The sequence below is a fragment of the Ambystoma mexicanum genome, chromosome 4p (assembly GCF_040938575.1).
Source record: "Ambystoma mexicanum isolate Mex_15411 chromosome 4p, UKY_AmexF1_1, whole genome shotgun sequence".
Taxonomy (NCBI): domain Eukaryota; kingdom Metazoa; phylum Chordata; class Amphibia; order Caudata; family Ambystomatidae; genus Ambystoma; species Ambystoma mexicanum.
In genome coordinates this window covers 1,189,179,548-1,189,199,174 of record NC_090927.1, presented here as the reverse complement: position 1 = coordinate 1,189,199,174, position 19,627 = coordinate 1,189,179,548, and the positions used below count along the sequence as shown (strand labels likewise).

The 19,627-nt window shown below is 45.9% G+C and overlaps 1 protein-coding gene across 1 annotated transcript in view; it reads right to left on the bottom strand.

The window, feature by feature from the left end:
- The window catches only part of ANAPC1 (anaphase promoting complex subunit 1), a 2,053,226-nt gene that overhangs the window by 1,703,846 nt on the left and 329,753 nt on the right, over positions 1-19,627 (bottom strand). Inside the window, exons 11-12 of the mRNA XM_069606837.1 lie at positions 5,539-5,629; positions 5,323-5,388 (exon numbers count right to left, since the gene is read on the bottom strand). Of these exons, the coding sequence (XP_069462938.1) occupies positions 5,323-5,388; positions 5,539-5,629 (157 nt within the window). The remainder of the gene's footprint in view (positions 1-5,322; positions 5,389-5,538; positions 5,630-19,627) is intronic.

The following is a 19,627-nucleotide window of genomic DNA, read 5'->3' as shown; positions in this document are numbered from 1 at the left end:
AGGGTACTCTACTATCCCTGGGCATTTTTTTCCATGCCCACAAGGTATTCCTTTTGCTCTGGTCCAAGAACTAGATTTTAGGACTTACCACTTATTTTCAAAGTATTTTAAGGTCATGTAACTGTGTGGTGTAATTGATCAAGGGTAAGACTCAGACACAGTAACAAGTTGCAGTAGGAAATAGGACCTTTATTGTCAAAATAATAAGGGGTTGGGGAAATCCTACCTGCTCCTATGTCTTATGAGGGGTTTCCCTGTATCAACAAAACTAATTAAAGCCTGTGTCAGGATGTTAAACAGAGGGTGCTCTGTCCTGTGTCTTAAAACCCTAAACTGACCCGTATATGCTTAACTTGTGTACAAGGGGATTTCTGTAAGCTATGCACTTACACCTTTCGTTCAGCATTCCAAACAAAGTTGTAAGGTGCCGAAAACAAACAAAAAGGAATTAAAGTTCCATGAGAGGAAGGGCTCCTCCCTTGCCCTAGGTTTCTTCTGGTCCTTCAATATCTTTCCAGAAAAAGGTAAAATAAGGTTCTACTTTTTCAAAGGGCTCTCCCCTTGTATCTTTCTTTATACAATATTTCAATCACTTCAGTTTCAAGGGGGGACAACGTCTCCCTTGAGCATTTCCACTTAAAAGTCCACAGTTTTAAGGAAAATAACTCTGCCCCTTTTTTCCTTCTGTTTTTACCATCCAATATATTCCAGGGTGACTAAGCCTTCTCTTCAGTTTCTTTTAAAACACAAAATCTCTTCCATCTTCAGTTTATCTGAATTATCCTTAAAGGGGTGTGGTTCTTCGTTTTTCTGTTAACTGTTCCTCCTCTCACTGTTCCTCCTTTTACCACTGGTATACTCTGTCAGGGTATTGAGACTTCATTACCGATTATTAAAAGGGGTATGGTCTTACCTTTTTGTATTTGTTCTTACTGTTCCAGGTTTACTTCTCTTCTTACTCCTGGTTTGCTCTCCTGCCAGGATATCACAATTCTGTTTCTTAGGTGCTGGTCCCAGACTCGCACAGTGCCTGGTTTACTCTCCTGCCAAGGCTTTATATTCTTTTATGGGTGCAAGACCTAGACTCACTGTTTGCCTGGCTTACTATCCTGCCAGGGCTTTTCCATTCTCTGTTCACTCTCTTTCATCCAAGAAATAATGCTTTTACATTATTGGGTCACTGACCCTTTCTCAGCAAAGTTCTTGCTGGCATATACTTCTCTTTTCAAATATTGGGTCACCGACACTTTCTAAACACTGGTCGTATTTTTTATCAATCTCTCTTTCCAAGATTTGGCTCACTGACCCTTTCTTAAAACTGTATTTGTATCAGTTCCGCCAATTACTTAAATCGGGCTTTCTTGCTCTGCTAATAATATGCAACACTTGCTCTCAAGCTTTCCGGTACACCCACTCGCTGTCTCAGGGCTTATCAGGCAACTCTGGAGTTCCTCGCGTCTTTCTGTCGTCTTCTCCTTCGGTTCACCGATTGGTGGGTGCATCCCATTAACCATTTTGCTCCCGCTTTATCTTCCTTTGCTTCTGGCAGTTCCAGCTTTCTATAGCAATAAAGCGGTGAGCTTCTCTTGGCACGGATCTGCAAACTGTGATTAATCCTCCGTGCCGTTTTCCACAGTGTGCTCACCTGTGGCGTTCCAAACAACATGCGCACAAGCTGCATTCTGCTGCAGTCTCTGCATTTCACAGATTCTGTTCAGCTGCGTGTGTTTTAAACTTCCCAGCATTAGTTAGCGGTTTCCAAAGACTAGAATGCAGAGTTTGCTTACCGCTTCGGGTCATCCTCATTATTCCATCCTGCTTCCTCATCTCATTAGTAAAAGAAAAGGGTGGGGGGGTAAAGCACAACTCGCGACACGGACCGGCTCACTGAGACATGGCCTGCTTCATTCCTCTGCACCATCCATTGGGCTACTAGCAGACTGAGGTATCAGCATCATATTGGTGCCTTACTTGGAGTAATTCGATTCTCCTCGGGACTCCTACCTTCCTTCTCGCGCTCCCGCTCTCCCACTAAAATGACAGCGGCCACAAGCTTGAAGTCCTTTTCAATCTGACGTACTGGGTCCACCCTTTCTTGGACTCCGTGGTGGGGACCCTGTGAACCTTGGCACTAGCTCCCCTGAGGGCCCCTGCACGTTACTTTCGGGGTATTACCTCTTCCCATTGACAACAGGAGCATCCCTTCTCAAGAGCGAAACCCGTAGGTCCAGATGAAGGTAGCCTTAACTGCCGGACAAAACGTCTTTTGGACACGTAATTCTATTGCGGCCCACCTCTAAACCTACAGGTATACATCTACCGACGTTGACCTAGGATTGGTCTCTACACACCCACAGCACTCCATTGATCTCCTGAGTCACCAAAAAGACTCATCTTTGGAACTGGTTTCAGATTAGAAACAGTCTGGTTTCCGGACCACAAGACTTTACACTTGTTTTACAAACCAGCTCGCAAGCAACTAGACTCCTGTGGGTGGCGAATTAATTTGCTTTTCTATACCTCACACAACCATGGCGGAATAAGTCTGCCCCACTTTGCAGGTGTACAGAACTAGTGTTCCATCTCTAGTTGTGTGGGTATTTAGTATTTTATTTTAAGTTATGTTGTATGCTTTGCATAAATTGTACATTTAGAAATATATGTTTGAAATGGATTCCGTTCAAAATTGTTCTTTTGTTGAATCTGTATGTATATACACCATTGTCTGGTGAAAATGTATATTGTACACCATTTGCTGATTGTTTGCGAGCACAATCTGTGCAGTACCTTCCTTGAAAAAATGATTTTTTCGTCAAAAAATTTAAATTAAAAATGGCTAACAAGTCATAACAGTAGTCCATCAGAATCATTGTTTTCCTGCTACAGATTGGTGACATTGCTTTTTAATGGGGTAGCCGGAGATATAGACTTAGTGGTATATCCAGAGTACTTTCTTGGGTTCTACATTTATTGCCGTTGATGGCTAATTATTCATGAGCTTCGTCTGAAGTAAAGTAATCACACGTAAATTAATAGTGTGTGTAATAACCCGTGTGGGCAGGTCAGCTCTCCCTTTGTATACCAGGGTGTAAATTAAGGCACATGGGTGTCATTAAGAAGAACATCTGAAGATTTTTTCGGATTCCGTTTTTTTCTGCCTCTGGAGTTTGTCCTCGCCTATGTTGACCTCCCACAGATAGCCACACCCAGGGTCAGAATAAGGTAGCTTCTGCCTTTCCCTGGCCATGTAAGAGAAGCTTCCCTCCCTCCACAGAATAGGTGACAAGGTGCATAGATGCACAGTGGGTAGTGTCTTTAAGGCTTTACTCAACTGTGCAGGGCCATTTTGTGTTTTTATGCCATATGGGTTTTACCTGCTTTGCTCGATTGTGTGGTTTCCTTATTCACCTGTATCCTCTTAATTTATGTTGGCTGCCCATCTGAGACAGTGGCCCCCACATATAAGCAGTTGGGCAAGGAGAGTCATCTCAGAGATTGACTGTTTTTATAGCAAACTAACACTTCATACTGTAAGTGCTTATTTGGCCTCAAAGTTCTACATGTGTAACATTTTTCTGTAGACTGGTGTGCGGACTAAATTTACCTGTGCCATACTGCTTGCTAGCTTTCCTGAGAGTTCAGCCCTGTCGCTCTGTGCATGTTACTTAACTTTAAGAGAGGTTTGGCTTCCTCATGTCAGGTGTGTTAGTGCCCCATTAAGGTCAGTGGTTGTCGATCCCAGAACAGAGGGTTGTGCAAAGACTGCCTTAACAACTCCCCCTCCAGAAATTCCTGCAGGTTGTCGATAACATTCCGATACCGATATCAAGCTACCTAAACACACAGTGACTGAGGGCGGTAGGGTGATCCTTATTTGTCCTGTTATTTGCCTACAACATACTAACCAATAGGCTATGGAAGGTGAGAGGAGAGGCAGTGTTCCCATCTCCAGCATCTTTCTCTCAACCAAACTTTGCATGTCTCTCAGAACCCTTAGCACTTCAATTGGAGTAATGACTGGAATCCCCAGTGAGCCACCACCTCTTGTTGCTACTCACCAATCCTTGTTGCATAAAGTGTTCAATGTGTGTGCGAGTGCAAAAGAGAAAGCATGACACAGAGATAAATACTTTGACAGTTGCAAGGTGAAAAAGTAAAAATGGTACCTGTTCTGTGGTGGCCTGGGAGGTAGTCATATTGTGCACTCTTATCCCTTTGTAATGCTTCACAATGTATACCTTGCTAAACTATGGGAAGCCTTGCATGTGGCTTGATTGTTTGAGCCCATTATTAACATGTTCCCAATTCTACTTTCCACCTTATACTACACACATTGAGCAGCTACTCAAATGCAGGAGGTAACCAACAACTAGTAGTTCCACTCCTGCACACAATAATACCATCCTAACACTACTACGCTATCACCAGCTTTTCTGAGAGACGTTCTAGCAGTCCTCGAACCATTCTCACTCTTAGGGCAAATCTTATCAATAGCAAATTGAGCAGGATACCTACATCTGGGGCTACACTCTGCATACACATACCCAAGTGCCATCATCAAAGCTCAACTAGAAACTTACAGAACAGAGGTTATGGTCTGCACTCATGAGCACTTGAGGTTCCACATCCTGCCCCTCCCTCTCCTCACAACACATTTATCTTACCCCCCACCCCCTCAACAGGACTAAGGCCACCAAAATGGAAGGTGGTCACATACAAGACCACTTTACATAACAAATATGGATTGTTGTAACATTATGACAGAATGTGTGAAGAATAGGCATTTATGGACCTATCTTATGCCGTTTCACGTATCTAGAGAGATCAGGGTGCAATCACACTATGCTAGTAAACTTGCCAAAAGCATGGAAAAGCATATAATGGTAGGTAGGCGCTACAGTTTTCTTATCCTACTTGAACTGTGGCAAGAGGGTAGCTTCTCTAGGAGTGAGAACTACTGTGACAGGTGCTAGCAGAAAGTTAATTATTCTAAGGCGTCTATTAGATGCTAGATAAATATGCCCAATAAGCATGTATGTCCCCATCACACTAGCAGTCCCTTAGTTTTCAATATAAGTAACGCATCCTCAGTCAAGAGTAGCCCCCACCTTATGAATTCCTTGAACAAACTCCAAAACATGTTCACACTATCCTAGCCACCCCATTTTCTTTCAATTATGAATCTCTTAAGTGACCCTGGACAAGGAATGCGTTTTCAAGAAGGGTAAGTGACCAGACATTATACCGAGCAATGACAACTATCTGAAGATGATAAAAGCGAGCAAATATTAGAACATAACTCATTGAAAAATCTGTACTTACCCGAACAACTCCGGTATACAGGACCAAGCTCCCACTGCACTCTAAAACCAGAACTGTATCAACGCTCTATAAAAATAAAAAAGCCAAATATGGTTTATATTTAGTTACCTATTCTACTATTCAAAGAGCACCAACTAGTGTCAATATTCAAATTTCAAACAAAAGAAAAACAACCTATTTACTGTCCTTTTATGAACAAGTATTACTGTAAGTTACCTGAATGGGTGCTGCGTCTTTTGCTGGAATGTTGGTGACAGAGCCGAAGATGAGCAGTGACTTATCATTACTTTCTTCAAACTTGACAAGTCTAATGAAAGAAAAACACTTCAGTACAAAAATTAACATTTACAGATGTGTCACCTAAGCACATTAATAATAATAATTTGCATTTATATATCGCTACATACCCTTAGGCATCTGAGCGCTGCAATCTTATCAACACAAGTACACAACTATGAAGGGCAATTATGAGGCCTTGGTGGATTTGGTTGGGAAGGAACGGGGGACAGACCTCAGTATAATTAGGCCCAGATGGCAGCCCACGACAGGAATTAGAATTAACCAAAAAGTTAGAAAAACATGTGTGCTGCAAATGGTCCTGAAGTAGGAACAATGCAGTAGTGTTAGATCTGAAATCCTTTTTAGGTTCCCTTGGCAACTTTGGTAGTTTCTCCCAGTCTTTATGCTGGCTTTCTGGAATCCTGAACCTATTTTTGCCAATAACACTTTTTTCAAAGCTTAATTGAAAGCTGTAACTAACTTTGAATGTGCAGCCTTAGTACCTCATATGGATAACTAGCCCAGAAAACTTGCAATGTACCCATTTTGTCCCTTGGTGAGTTTCCAGACATTTTGTTGCTTAACAGGATGCTTTATATTTTGATTGCTTCACAGTGTAGCCCTTTTTAAGGCATTGGTAGCCATTCGCTCTCAGAAAAAGCGTGACTCTCAATATTAAAGTCCTTTGACGTGGCCCCTTAATATCACTCAATGCTAAAGGATTTTGTGGTAGAATGCAATAAAGTTAAGGTTGGAGGAGGGTCTCAAAGACATGTGTAAGAGGATCGAGAAATGATGGACAAGACAAACCACATGTCAGGGTTTTGCTAAAGACTGGTCATATTCTTCACAGGAAAGGGTTAATTTAATGCCTACGAGATCTATACACAACTAGAAATAAGGGGTTTCTCAAGTCAACTTGTTTAAAACATCTTAATCCTACTCTTGCAGTTCTTGCCTTTTATGGGACACCCTTTCCTAAAAAAAAGTCTGAACAGGTAGCCCAATTCCAATTCTTAAAGTCTGGTATCTCAAGGCTCCCCTATACTGAACTCAAGAGCCTTTAAAGGAATGGGCAGTAAAAAATATCTGTCGCTCCCTAGACTAACACAAAGCTATTCTCTGAAAAAGCCACTCCGTGGGTTACTTAGCGCAGCTTCTACTCTAGTCTTATTGCTTTCCATTAAGGCCATAAGCCTTTTAAGGTCTATTTATCTGGCATTTTACTCTAGGGCTCCTCACATGGCTCCTTGTAAGTTAACATTGCTTCATTTGGCATTCCTTGGCTGTTCACCTCAAACAACTTCTCCAGGCCTTTACCCAGTCATGTAATTTTGTTTTTCCTCTCCTCAATCTGGGTTGTTGTCAGGAAGACAATGTTACCTCCTCCAACAGGCCTCTTATTTACTCTTCTCATCTACACTTAGGGTCGCTTGCGCAAATGATTTTCCAGTTCCCCAGAATACAGGGATCAAGTTAGCAAGCCTTTTGCTTTAGGCCTTTTACCGAAAGTCAACCTTCAATTGCTTTCTTCAAGCCGTCAAGACTTGCTGCGCCTTCTTTCAGTCAGCAACTTTCTTTAACGGCCTCTCCAGTCCTATCTCCTGCCATGCAGTAGTTTTCGCCTCCGGTTTCTCTGCTGCTGCCTTCTTCCAAGTAGTGTTTCTTTCCAGCCTCCCTGGTCTGCTTCCTGCCAGGCAGTGGTGCTCTTAATCTCTGCTATGCTAGCTGTTTCAACTTGTGTCAAGGAAGCGTTATTGAACTTGTCTTCACCAGCCTGCCACTGTGTCAAACGAGCATTCAGAAACACCCTCCTTCCTTGGGGTCAAAGCAAAGAGTGAAGCTTCCTTGACCCCTTTGTTGTCTTGCTGGCTGGGGAGTTTGTTCTAAGGTCGACTCTGGTTGCCTCCATTAGATTCATGTATCCCTAAATGGCACTGGTTCTCGCTCTGTGGTTTAAGGGTCTCTACTGTGGTATTAGTCAAGTTAAATGATTGGATAAGGTAACACTTAGACGTTATTAAAAGCCACAAGGTTTCATAAGCATCTGTGACGTGCAGCACCATCCTGGAAATCTTTGCCTCAAGCTGAGTGGTTCTGTGGCATTCCGTAAAATTGCTCAACAGGCACAGCTTGAGTGATAGTTGGGATGCTGAATAGTTTGCTCTGTAAGCCATATGCAACTTATCTTTATGGGGGCAAGTTAACCTGCTCTGGATCACAAAAGCCATGTGTTAGGGAGAATTCTCTTATAAGGCTAATTTCCCAAACCTAGTGAGTCCCCCAGCAGCTTTGCTAGATTTTTGGGGTTTGTTCTTTTCTCCTGCTAAGAGTGAGACTCTTTTCCTCCCACTCTTAGGCATGATTTGAGGTATGTCTTTGACTTATTGTGTGCATATGGGCTATGGGGTATTTTACTCCATAGGGTATCATCTGTTTTAGTGTATGTGTTACACAGCACCCTCAGTGCAATAACACAGGGGTGTCATAGTGACCCCCAAACAGACTCCATACCCTGGGACTGACTACTGTCTCCCAGGGCATGTAAAGTCACCATTGACTTTACTAGTCCAAAATTGTGAACAGAACCAGTACAAACCATCATATTTGGAAGTACTGGAAGGGGTTAATTAGATTGCCCCTGGGTCCGTTTTCAAGGGGGCACTGTCCAGTCCCCCCCTTGTGGAGTTTCTGGCTGGTGGCAGTGGTTACCACGCAAAATATTCCACCAGAATATTTCCTATGGGATTTTCCCATTGATTTTAAACGCACCACTTTTTGGTGCAATGTTAAAGATACTGCAGGTTTATTTATTTAATATAAAATCACTGGTTGGGTTTTTTCGCCAGAACTCTTTTCCAAAATGGCGTTTGTGTCTGTCTCTGTAACTCCAACCAAGGTCGGGCCCTTTGTTCTACTTTTTTGGTGGGCTTCTCCACAGAAGCCCTCCAACTGGTGCCACTCTGTCTGGGTTCCATAGGATGTGTGGGTGGGGGAATTGGCACCCTGGACTGCGTTGCCTTAGCAACTCAAGTCACACTCAGCTGTGATTGGCCCAGTGGTGAGCCGTACGGCTCACCACTTAGCATGTATGAGTGACAGCTAGCCTGTTGAAGGGGGGTTTTGCTGCATAAAAGCAGGGCTTTTGGGACTGGAACTTCAGAAGTCGCCACAGGACCTAAGAAATCAGAAGAGGGGAGAAGGTGAGCCATCTACAACGACGACACCACCGGTGGAGCCCTGCTGCAACAACCTCACCACTTTCCCCGACGACAAGATAAGATCGTCTGCTGTAAGAGTCTTCTCCCTTTGGGCTAGTGGGGACAACCAGTTCGCCATTCGCCTTCCAGGACGTCCCTTGGTCGAATCGCCCGTGCCAAGCACCCCGGCGGCCAGATAGCCAAGCTTCACCACTGTGACCGCGAATAAAAGGAACGCACCTTTTAACCGACAAACTCCGCGGCTGGTCTCTTCCCTGGGCAGTGCAACGACTCCAAGTTTACTCCTCGATAAAATCTTCTCTTCCCCTGGTAGAAACCACGAACTGCACCCACTGCCAGGAACAACCGCCACCGCTGGAGCTTCCTCACTCTTTAAGGTACTGTGTTCCGCCTGGCCACCCTTTCTGCGGATTGCTAAAGGTGACCCTTAAATCCTTGGGTTTCCAACTGGGTTTGCCCCAGACCTTCTAACTTTACCTTTCGCATCAAACCAACCTCCTTTGAACATTTCTGCAAAGACTGGAGAGCTTTTTAAACTGTGTGATCTTGGGCACATTTCGCATTGCTCCATTTAAAGTGGGCCTGGCCTATGAACATTGGCTCTACAGTAGACTCTGCCTTCACTAACTTGCTGTGGTCTTAGAAAAGGGTTGGGAACTGTTTTATTTTCATGACCTGCCTTTTTCTCTCCCTTTAACCTAATTATTGGAGTGCCATCTAAGTTACACGCTCACATCTGTTTTTACAAATAGTGGTGTTTTGACCTAGACTTGCCTAATTATTAAGGGTGGTGTGTATACGTTATCTGACTGTTTGAACTTGCTTTGATTTAGAGTGCTTAGTGTATTTCCTAAAGTGTGTTAGGAAATACGCTAAGCAATACAATAAATAATTATATACTTTTGATACCAAGCTCTGGTCAGTGTTTGCTTGCTCTACTGTGTTTTTAGCCCTATTGTGTATCCTCTGTATACTACCCTACTCATCTTGAGAGAAGTCTGACTGCTCGGCCACAGCTACCAGGTAAATCTGGGTGGTGCAGACTGCTACCAATTGGGTTTACTGCTTACTCCTGTAGTCTTAATCTTCTTGCAGTGTTCCCTAAGGGAACTGCACAGGATTCTGCCTAACACCATGTTCCCAGGAACAATCCTCAGTGGATCACTGTTCGTTCTACGGTTAGGTCCAGGGCACAGTTTTCTGGCATTACATTGTGGAGTTCGCCATAGAGAAAAGGCACTGGGAATAACCATGTTCCTGGGTGGACATCAAGCTGGCTTCCCTTCACTGAATGGGTTGGCAATAACACCTTCAATGGATCATAGATGGTAGTTGAAGGATGTGTGTATGCACGTGTACATACATGTACATGTGTTCACACATCTATGGGAACCCCTGCCCCCCCCCAAGCAATTCACCAGATCCTGCCTGGTACTTTGTGCAAATAACTGGAGAGGTTGAGATCTTCCCAAGGTTCCTCGTGATTAGCTGTGCTGCAGACTAGTTTCCTCATAGCAGCGCAACTCTCACTTTGTCCAATGGAATCCTGCTTCAGATTATTCCTCTGCTTGAACCAGTGGGAACAGATGGATCCTCTTGTTCTGCAACCCTACTCGCCTCTCCTGGAAGCCACTGCACAGTCTAATCCATAGCAACAGTAGCAAGATCCTGCTGCTTGTTGGTGGCCAAATTGTATATTTGCTGTTCAACTGTGACTGCTAAATAGCAGGACACTGTGGCACAGCCCTATGCAGCTGCTGCTCAAGGGAAACTTGTTAATCTGCATTTTTCTATGCTTAAGTTTGCGTGGGCTAATCCATTCATTCAGTATAAACTATGTTTAGCACTATAGTTTGTTTTGATTATAGATAGATATTTGCTGAGAGCCATGCAGAAAATCTATGCAGATATCTTTAGCTTGTTATTTTGTAGAGCGCACATTGTAGTGTTCCCGAAGCGCTATTGGGTTTTGTCCATCATGAATCTGGCTTTTTCTGAGCACGGAGAGGGAAATGAGTTGACTCTGAACACAGCGTGTGTAGATGTTTCACAACAACTTGACTATTGGCAGACTGTCAGCTAATCTCGAGCAGAGATACAGCCTTGGCTGGCTGGCTGTGGAGAAAGATAGCATGAGACTGTCCCGTTGTGAAATGACAGGAATGTTAGCGATATGCTTGCTGCTCTTAGAATAGAATATAGAAGAACATGTCAATGTGTCCCAGTGCAGTACACAATTATGCTAGGTTGAAATTATGTATACACGCACGTAGCCATAGAATGCCGGTTGCAATAGAATGCTTTCTGGGCATGTCAATGCAAAATGCACGCAGATCCCACTATGTATAAAACTGGATTTCTGCTCTGTACAGTAGGTTCAGCGGATGGGTTCAGTAGAGGTTTGGGGAGTTAGTAGGAGAGTGAGCTCTCAGAGGAGAGCTAGAGTAGACTGCTGGAGGGGGGAGGGGCTGGTGAGCTCTTTTTGTTAGAGGCCCATTTTGGGTGCTTTCATTACTAGATTGGTTCTCATTGCAAGATTACATTCTGCCATGCATAAATAAACATGCATTCTGTTCATTACGATTTCTGCGTCTTGTGATCTCTCTCTGTCTGTGTGTGTCTTATATTTTGTTTCCACAGCATAGCATTTTTTAGTCTTACACTCTTGCATCTTGTCCTGCAGCTATGCCATCAACTGTCCACCCTATTTTGCAGGGTCACCTTTGTGCTTCTGCGCTGCTGACCTAGCAGCCAGTGGGAAATAGCCAAGGTCTGATAAGGCACCCCCACTCTGTAAAGATTCTAAGAGATCTCAAAACCTCTCCAGTTTTATTTTCGTCAAAACTGAAAACATTGACCAGACATGTGGAAACTATCCAGCTAAAATTATCCAAAAGGCAAAATAATTCTTCTTCCAACCCTTGGAGCCAAGACAAACTGACTGGTCAAAGTAGAGGGTAAGATCTGGAGACACTCTTAATCTTCCTTCTGGTGTTGGTATAGCCACAATCTGGTTGGAATAGGGTTTGCACTCTGTCCAGGCACTCAGACTGGCAAACACTTGCTACTTAGCAAGATAGTGAACCCTCCTTCGTGCTCACTTTGGCAATCTCAATGAGGCTATATTAAATCAATCTTGCAGACCTTATCTGACTTGATTTCCAAGTGTCATAAAAACATAGATAAACTAGAGATTGTTAAAAAAAAAACGAACACCTAGTTTCCAACCCTACTGCAGTCAAGAAAAGATTATGGTCCATGGACTGGATGGATACACTAGAGCGTGCAAGGATTTACACATTATTTATTCATTGGTCTCTTATTGAAAAATCCCTGTATCAAGATTTTCCATATCGAAGTAAGTTTCCCAACAGAAGTTGGAGACGCAAGTTCTTGAAATTGCACTTTAAATTTGCTTGAGCTTTTGGCTGTGCATCTTAAGTTGGAAATATACAGACTATTGCGGTTTTGAAATTTGTGTCCAATATTTTGGGTAGTTGCTAGACACGTATGTACTGGGCGACAAGGGCCTTCTTATGTGTTATGTGATGATGTGTTTTGATACTTTCATTCTTCTCGTCTTGTATGTTCTGTTTTTCTTTTTATGTACAGGTATATGTGAAATGTTTTTTTATGTATTAAACATAATAAAAACATTTTTAAAAATAAACTAATTTGTGGGGTATCTTGTGGAGGTCTTCCATCTTCATCAAATCAGTAAGCCCTGCCCAACCATTTCCAGGAACTTTGCAATGCAGCCTTGCTACAGGAAACTGCACTGAAAACAAACTAAATACAGACACTGGACCCAACCTCTGCAACTCTGGGGCTCCCGGTTTTGTCCACGTTCCTGGGGTATTCAGCTGTCCATTAAGTTGCTGGTCACGTTCTCCTAGGTTTTGGGGCTTTGCCTACAGTCCTTCACCAAGACTCCCTCACTAGAAGATCCACTTCAACAGGGCTTCTTGGCTCCATCAATGCAAACCTCCTTTCAAAATGTCTCTGGTTGTTAAAACAGACATATCCTAGGTCTCAAGGCCAGGGACCACTTCTCTCCAGCCATAAATGCTCTCCACTGGGTCCTGGTGACTGCAAGGATCAAAATTAAGATCCAATGCATCATCCATAAGGCTTTCTGGGGCCTGGGACCACACTCCATTCAACTTTCTCTCATTAAATACCACCCTGCTAGAGTTCTTCGGTCCACCAACTGACTCTCTGCAAGTCAGACGTTTCTCCAAGCAGAGAGTGGGCAGCAGATCTCTTTCTTCGGCAGAAGTCTCTCTCTAGAACGGCCTTAAGTTCTGGAAGCTTCTCAAGACCTTCTTCTTCTCCTCCTCTCTCCCCCTTCCTTGCCCAATTCCCCCTGCTGATTAGACAGGCTGCCTGGTCCCTTCTGAGTCATACAGGGGCCAGCCGCCTCCCCTACCCCCCCCAAAGCAGTCGGCCTCAGCACCCAGCACTTGCCTTTAGGCACCCTTACCCGATCAGACGACTCATCCTCCATAGCACTTGTCCTCTTGGCCTCACCTAGCACTTGCCCACAGCCCCCCCAAAGCACTTACCCAGCCCTAACCCTCTACATTCCCCTAGCCCAACCCCCGCCCCCTTGACGCATCCCTGGACTTGGGATTTTCTGCACTTGCACGATACGAATGTCACAAGGACTAGAAGGACCGTTTGTTTTCTTTCCTCCTCTGTTCCCTTCCCCCTTAGTCTTAAGGCACCTGGAAAGACTTTCTGCTGTGTAGGGGCCATACACATTTTCAACAAATAAAAATAAATAAACTTGGTCTGGTCCTCCCCTGGTGGGGAAGCCATCAGCAGTCAGAAAGATGCTCTATCTGCAGCTCACCCAGACACTGGTAACACTTTGCTTGTTCTGACCTATAGCCAGAGGTTGCTCCATGTGTTTGGTTTGATTTGACTGTTTGTTGCGTGGTGATGTTGGCCCATTTTTAACCTTTGCCTCCCGCCAACGTTTTTTTGGTTGGGGAGGATGGCTGGTTTAGTCTTGTAACAGTACATTATGTTACTTGACTTTCATTTTTACTGTTTATTGGACCATTATGCCATTTCATCTTCTTGGTTCTCTTCTTTTCTTCTCTTGCGTCCTGTTTATGTCATCATTACTTAATCTTGTACCAATTCATACATTTTACAAAAGGCGCATACGAGCCATTAAAGAAAAATAAATACCAAATACAGACAGTTATACAAAAAGACAATGTTTTTATAAACTTCTTAAACTGAATTTAAGTAGTGAACTGTATTGACCAGAGACGGCACAGACAAGCAGATTTGGTGGGTTGTCTGCGTATAAACACTTGCGAGGCAACAGCTGCTTCCGAAATCAACGTGGCACACTCTGGTGGGAATCAGTGGTAAGAATTCAGTAAAACAGCACACAAAACTGCCAGGTATGGAGGCCCTGGCCGCCAGAGAGGACGACGAACAGGAAGGGGTACCCAGCAGCCAAAAACCCATACCAGAGCTTACCCCGGACCAATGTATCAGGTCGCCAGAACCTAAAAATGCAGCAACAATGGGAAACAGCTTAAAATACTCTACCAGGTAAGCAGACCTGCTCATCTTCAAATAAATCAGCAACAGAGTTTCCCCTATATATCCCGTCATCCACAGAAGCTTCTGTCTGCCTATTTATCTCATTAGGAGATTTTAAATAAAGGTTTCAGCAGCCAGCCAATCATTTTGGCCTCAAAGAAACGGAAAACACGCAGACCCGCTCCCCACAAGAAGTTTAGTAAAATGCCCAGGGCCAAACCACTGTGGAGGCTGCCATCTTGGGCTCACAAAGAGCCCACATGGTCAGAACTGCCATTTTAAAGCAAGCCTCGAGGTTTTTGTAAACAAGTTAAAAAAAAGCCTCTAAGAGAAAATGGCTACAAGTAAAACGAATTAGTACCCAAATGGGTACCGTAAAGGTACATTGGGCTACTAAGTCCGTAAATCGGCTTGCACGCCGGGTGAAGCCAAAATATAATATTAGCTGCCACCAGACTCCCCCCGCACCCCCTAAAACAACTGTAGGGTGACAAAATCACCCTACGGCACCTGTGGGACTGGGCACCATATGGTCAACCCAATACATTAACCTTAACTAAGGTAAAAAGGGAAGAAGCCGCAGTGACCATCAAAATAAATCCAAAACCCCAAAACTGAAGCGTGAAGAAGCCGAAAGAGAGTTCTCATAAAATGAGACTGCAGAACCCCAGAAATGGTAGGTCCTTAACAGTCCACTTCCCTAAGAGTGGAACCAGGCTGCTCAATCACAACTTTGAGAGAGATGGGACTAAACTAGTGCAATGCCCATGTAAGACTACAAATTCCCTTTTCAAAACCACACTTATAAGAGCCTACTAATCACTCTTGTACGCTCCATGCATTGTGGATGATGCCAAATTGGTCTGGTGGAATTGGGACTGAATATACAGCAAAATGTCCTGGGAGCAATGTATCCAACATTTGAAATAGGGTTGAAGAAATCCAGAGATGCATTTTTGCTTTCCAGATATTTTATTGTGCCCCATTGGTAACATGGAACGCGAGGCGGTCAGAGGTGCCCTGATAGAAAATGAAGAGGAAAGAAAAGTCAGCAATTCACAGGTGTTGCTTAGCCATGGAAGAAAATGGTTGCTCCCTTGTTGTGCACCCTGGCTCACTGTATACTATTCCTACCAGCTGCGGTTGCACAAAAGCTGTGACCTTGAAACTTGCTGGCTGGATTTGGAAACTGGTGGAGCACCTGACCTGGTGGCTTAGAAGCAGATCCAAAGCTATACTGCCCTGACAACAGCCTCTCCCTGGTTCAGCCAGTATCCTCCTCACAATTTTGTCTACTGTAGTCATGGCACTGCCGCCCTTTCCTCATATACAGTTCAGGGGAGCATTTGAGGGTCTGTTCGCTCAAGTGGTACAACAGAACAGTGCAGCTAGAGAAATAAAAGGCAGGTAACATCTTGGCTTGAGATTTTAAGAGGTGGCCATTGGGGTGCTGTTCAGAGTTTTCAATTGATCGCAGAGTCCTGTTCTGCTGTTGGAGTCCTTGGGGCTGGACAGATGCATGTGAAACATACATCGAAAGGACTGGCCCTTGTGTAACACGTCATCTGTCTGCTTTGCCCTATTGCGGAGAAGTGATTTTAGCCATAGGTTATCTGTGGAAAAGCAAGTGGCGTTAGGTCTATTGGAGTGCAAGGTATTAAATGATGGCAAATAAGAAGTTCCCGACTGGGAGAGTAAGAAGTCTGACATGTTTATCCCTAAAGGTAGACCATTCCAGATTGGATTTCCCGATGCGGTCGTGGGGATGGGTAAAATCGCAACAATTACCTCTTAGAAAAATTAAATGAGGTTGTCATAAAACTAGAGCAGCAGCTTACTGCTGTGGACATGACAAGTGTTAGGCAGAAACCTGTGCAGTTCCCACTGGGACCACTGCAAAAGATTTAGGACTACAGGTGTTTGGCAGTAAACCCACTTGGTAGCAGTCTGTATCACACATATTCACTTGGTAGTTGTGGCTGAGCAGTCAGACTTCCCTCAAGAAGAGTTAGGCAGTATACAGAGTATTCACAATAGGTCAAGAGCACACAATAGAACAAGTAAACACTGACCAGGGCTTGGTGTAAAAGATATAATTATTTAAAACCACATCTAGAAAAACACACAGGCACTAATAGTAAGCAATTCAAAAACATGGTCACTAAAAGATATACACTCCCTTAAAAGAATATTAGACAAGTCTTAAGTAAAGCCCCACTTATTTTCAGACAGCGGTGAGCGCTTAACGTAGATGGCACTCGAATAGTTCGTTTTTAAAAAGGGAGAAAAAAGCAGAGAACAAATTGAAACAGATCCCAACACTTTTACAAGAACATAGCAAGAGAGGAAGGCAGAGTAAAAGGAACAAGTTACTTACCTGTAACTGTTGTTCTCCAGCATGGGTCTGGCATGGATTCACATGCTCATGAATATTCCCCGTCGTCAGGCTGGGAATCCTCGGTAAAGAAAAAACCAGTATCAGTTTCGTTTCTGATCTGTCTTTCGTAGTAATAACCAATCACTGGTCTCTGCGTCATACTGACCACAGCCAATGACTGCCCTCTACCTAAGCACCGCCTCTGGCAGCCATCTTCAGATTTGGAAGCACGTGAAGTGGCAGTATGACCAAGTGAAGAGCCGCAGAGGGGTAGGCGGGAGGGTTCGCATGTGAATCCATGCCAGACCCATGCTGGAGAACAACAGTTACAGGTAAGTAACTTGTTCCTTCTCCAGCATGGGGTCTGGCATGGATTCACATGCTCATGAATAAAGAATACATAGCAGTACACACATGCACAACCACGGGAGGTGGCAAAGGCTCAACATTAAGCATCTTACCTCCTCACCAGGCTCACCTCAGGCGAACAGGTTGCGCAGCACTGCTTGGCCGACCCTGGACTCCTCCCTGGAATCCCGGTCGACGCAGTAGAATTTCGTGAAGGTGTGCGTCGACCTCCACGTAGCAGCCCTGCATATGTCCAGCAGGGGCACACCAGATAGGAACGCTGTGGTAGCTGCGATCGCTCTGGTGGAATGGGCTCTCGGACGGCCAGGCAGCGGTCGGTTTGCCAACCGATGACAGTACATGATACAGCCGGAGAGCCATCTGGAAATGGAAGCCTTCGAGAGAGCCTTCCCCTGATTGACAGGTCCAAAGTTCACAAAGAGTTGTGATGTCTTCCGAAAACACTTCGTGCGGTCTACGTAGAACTTCAGCGCTCTAGCCACATCCAGCGAGTGCAAAGTCCTCTCAGCCGGCGACGAAGGCGACGGGAAGAATACAGGCAACACCAAGGGTTCGTTGAGATGGAAGTCCGACGGCACCTTGGGCATGAAGGAGGGGTGCGTCCTGAGCACTACCCTCGTGTCGTGGAAAGTCAAGTACGGGGCCTTGCAGGAAAGGGCCTGGATCTCTCCCACTCGTCGTGCGGAGGTGATGGCCACAAGAAAAGCTGTTTTCCACGATAGAAACTTCAACGGGGCCGAGTGCAGAGGCTCGAACGGAGGTCCCATGAGCTTGGTCAGCACCACGTTGAGCTCCCACGCCGGGGCCGGAGCCTTCACCGGCGGGAACGATCTGAACAGTCCCTTCATGAACTCTTTCACCAGACGATTAGACCACAAGGACGTCCGCCCCGTGGTTCTGGTGTATCGGGAGATCGCAGCAAGATGAATCTTGATGGACACGTGTGCCAGACCAGCTTTGGCCAGCGTCAGCAGGTACGGCAGTACTTGGGGAGCCGTAATCCGTAGAGGGTTAATCTCCTGTGCGTGGCACCAGACAGAGAACCTCTTCCATTTGTGTCCGTAGCATTTAAGAGTCGAGGACGCCCTGGCCTTTGCAAGAACCTCTCTGCAATCGGCCGGTATGTCGTATCCTCCAAACTCTAGCGCTGCAGGAGCCAGGCCTGCAAGTTCAGCGACTTCGGGTCGTGGTGGAGGATGGCGCCTCCTTCCCTGGAGAGTAGATCCGCGTCCGCCGGCAGCTTGATCGGCGGGGACGCTGACAAGTCCAGAAGGTCCGGGAACCATATCTGCCTCGGCCACGCAGGTGCGACGAGGATCATCCTGCACCGTGACCTCTTGAGCTGGTTGACGAGCCGGATTAGCAGAGGCAAGGGAGGGAACGCGTAGAGGAACAGGCCCTCCCAGGGGAACGAGAAAGAATCGCCCATGCTCCTCGTCTGGGGAAACCTGCTGGCGAACCTCCGGCACTTGGTGTTCGTTGCCGACGCGAACAGGTCGATCTGGGGTGTGCCCCACCGTCGGAAGAGGCGATCCACCAGATCCTGCCGTAGTTCCCACTCGTGGCACGAGCGCAGCTCCCTGCTGAGTGAGTCGGCGATGGTGTTTTTTATCCCTGCCAGATGAAACGGTACCAGAAAAATCCCTTGGGCGACGGCCCAATGCCACAGGTCCTGCGCCTCCTTGGACAGCGCTGGGGACCTGGTTCCGCCCTGTTTCCTGATGTAAAACATGGTGGTGGTGTTGTCGGTGAAGATCCTCACCACCTTGCCCTTGAGGGACGGAAGGAAGGACCTGAGGGCCCAAAACACTGCACGTAGCTCCAGGACGTTGATATGCAGGGACTTCTCCGTCGGGAGCCAGAGTCCCCTTGCGTGCAGATTTTCGGTGTGCGCTCCCCACCCTTCCAGGGAGGCATCCGTGGTCACAGTCTCCTGGTGGGCTGGGGTCTGGAAGTCCATGCCCGCCGTCAGATGCGCGCGGGTGCCCCACCACCGTATCGCTCGTCGGAAACTCTCGTCGAGCTTGATCCTTTCCTCGAAGCTGCCCGTCGTCTGGATCCAGCGCGCATCCAGGAATTCTTGCAACGGGCGCATCCGGAGCCTGCACATGGGAATGAGGTAGATGCAGGAAGACATCATCCCGAGGAGGGACTTGATGGACCTCACCTTGGCCGCGTCGGCCACCAACATCCGTTGCACCTTGCCCAAGATGGTCCTGGTCCTCTCCTCCGACGGGGAGGCCAGAAGGGACACTGTGTCGAGCCTCGCTCCCAGAAACAGTGCGACTTGCGCGGGCACCAGGTGGGATTTGGCGTAGTTCACGGAGAATCCCAGGTCCGTGAGGAGTTGGACGGTCCTTGCCGTGTGGACCACGGCGAGCTCCCTCGTCTTGGCGCGGATGAGCCAGTCGTCCAGGTAGGGGTAGACGTGAATCCCCTCGCGGCACAGCTGCGCCGCCACCGGTGCGAGGCACTTGGTGAATACCCTGGGTGC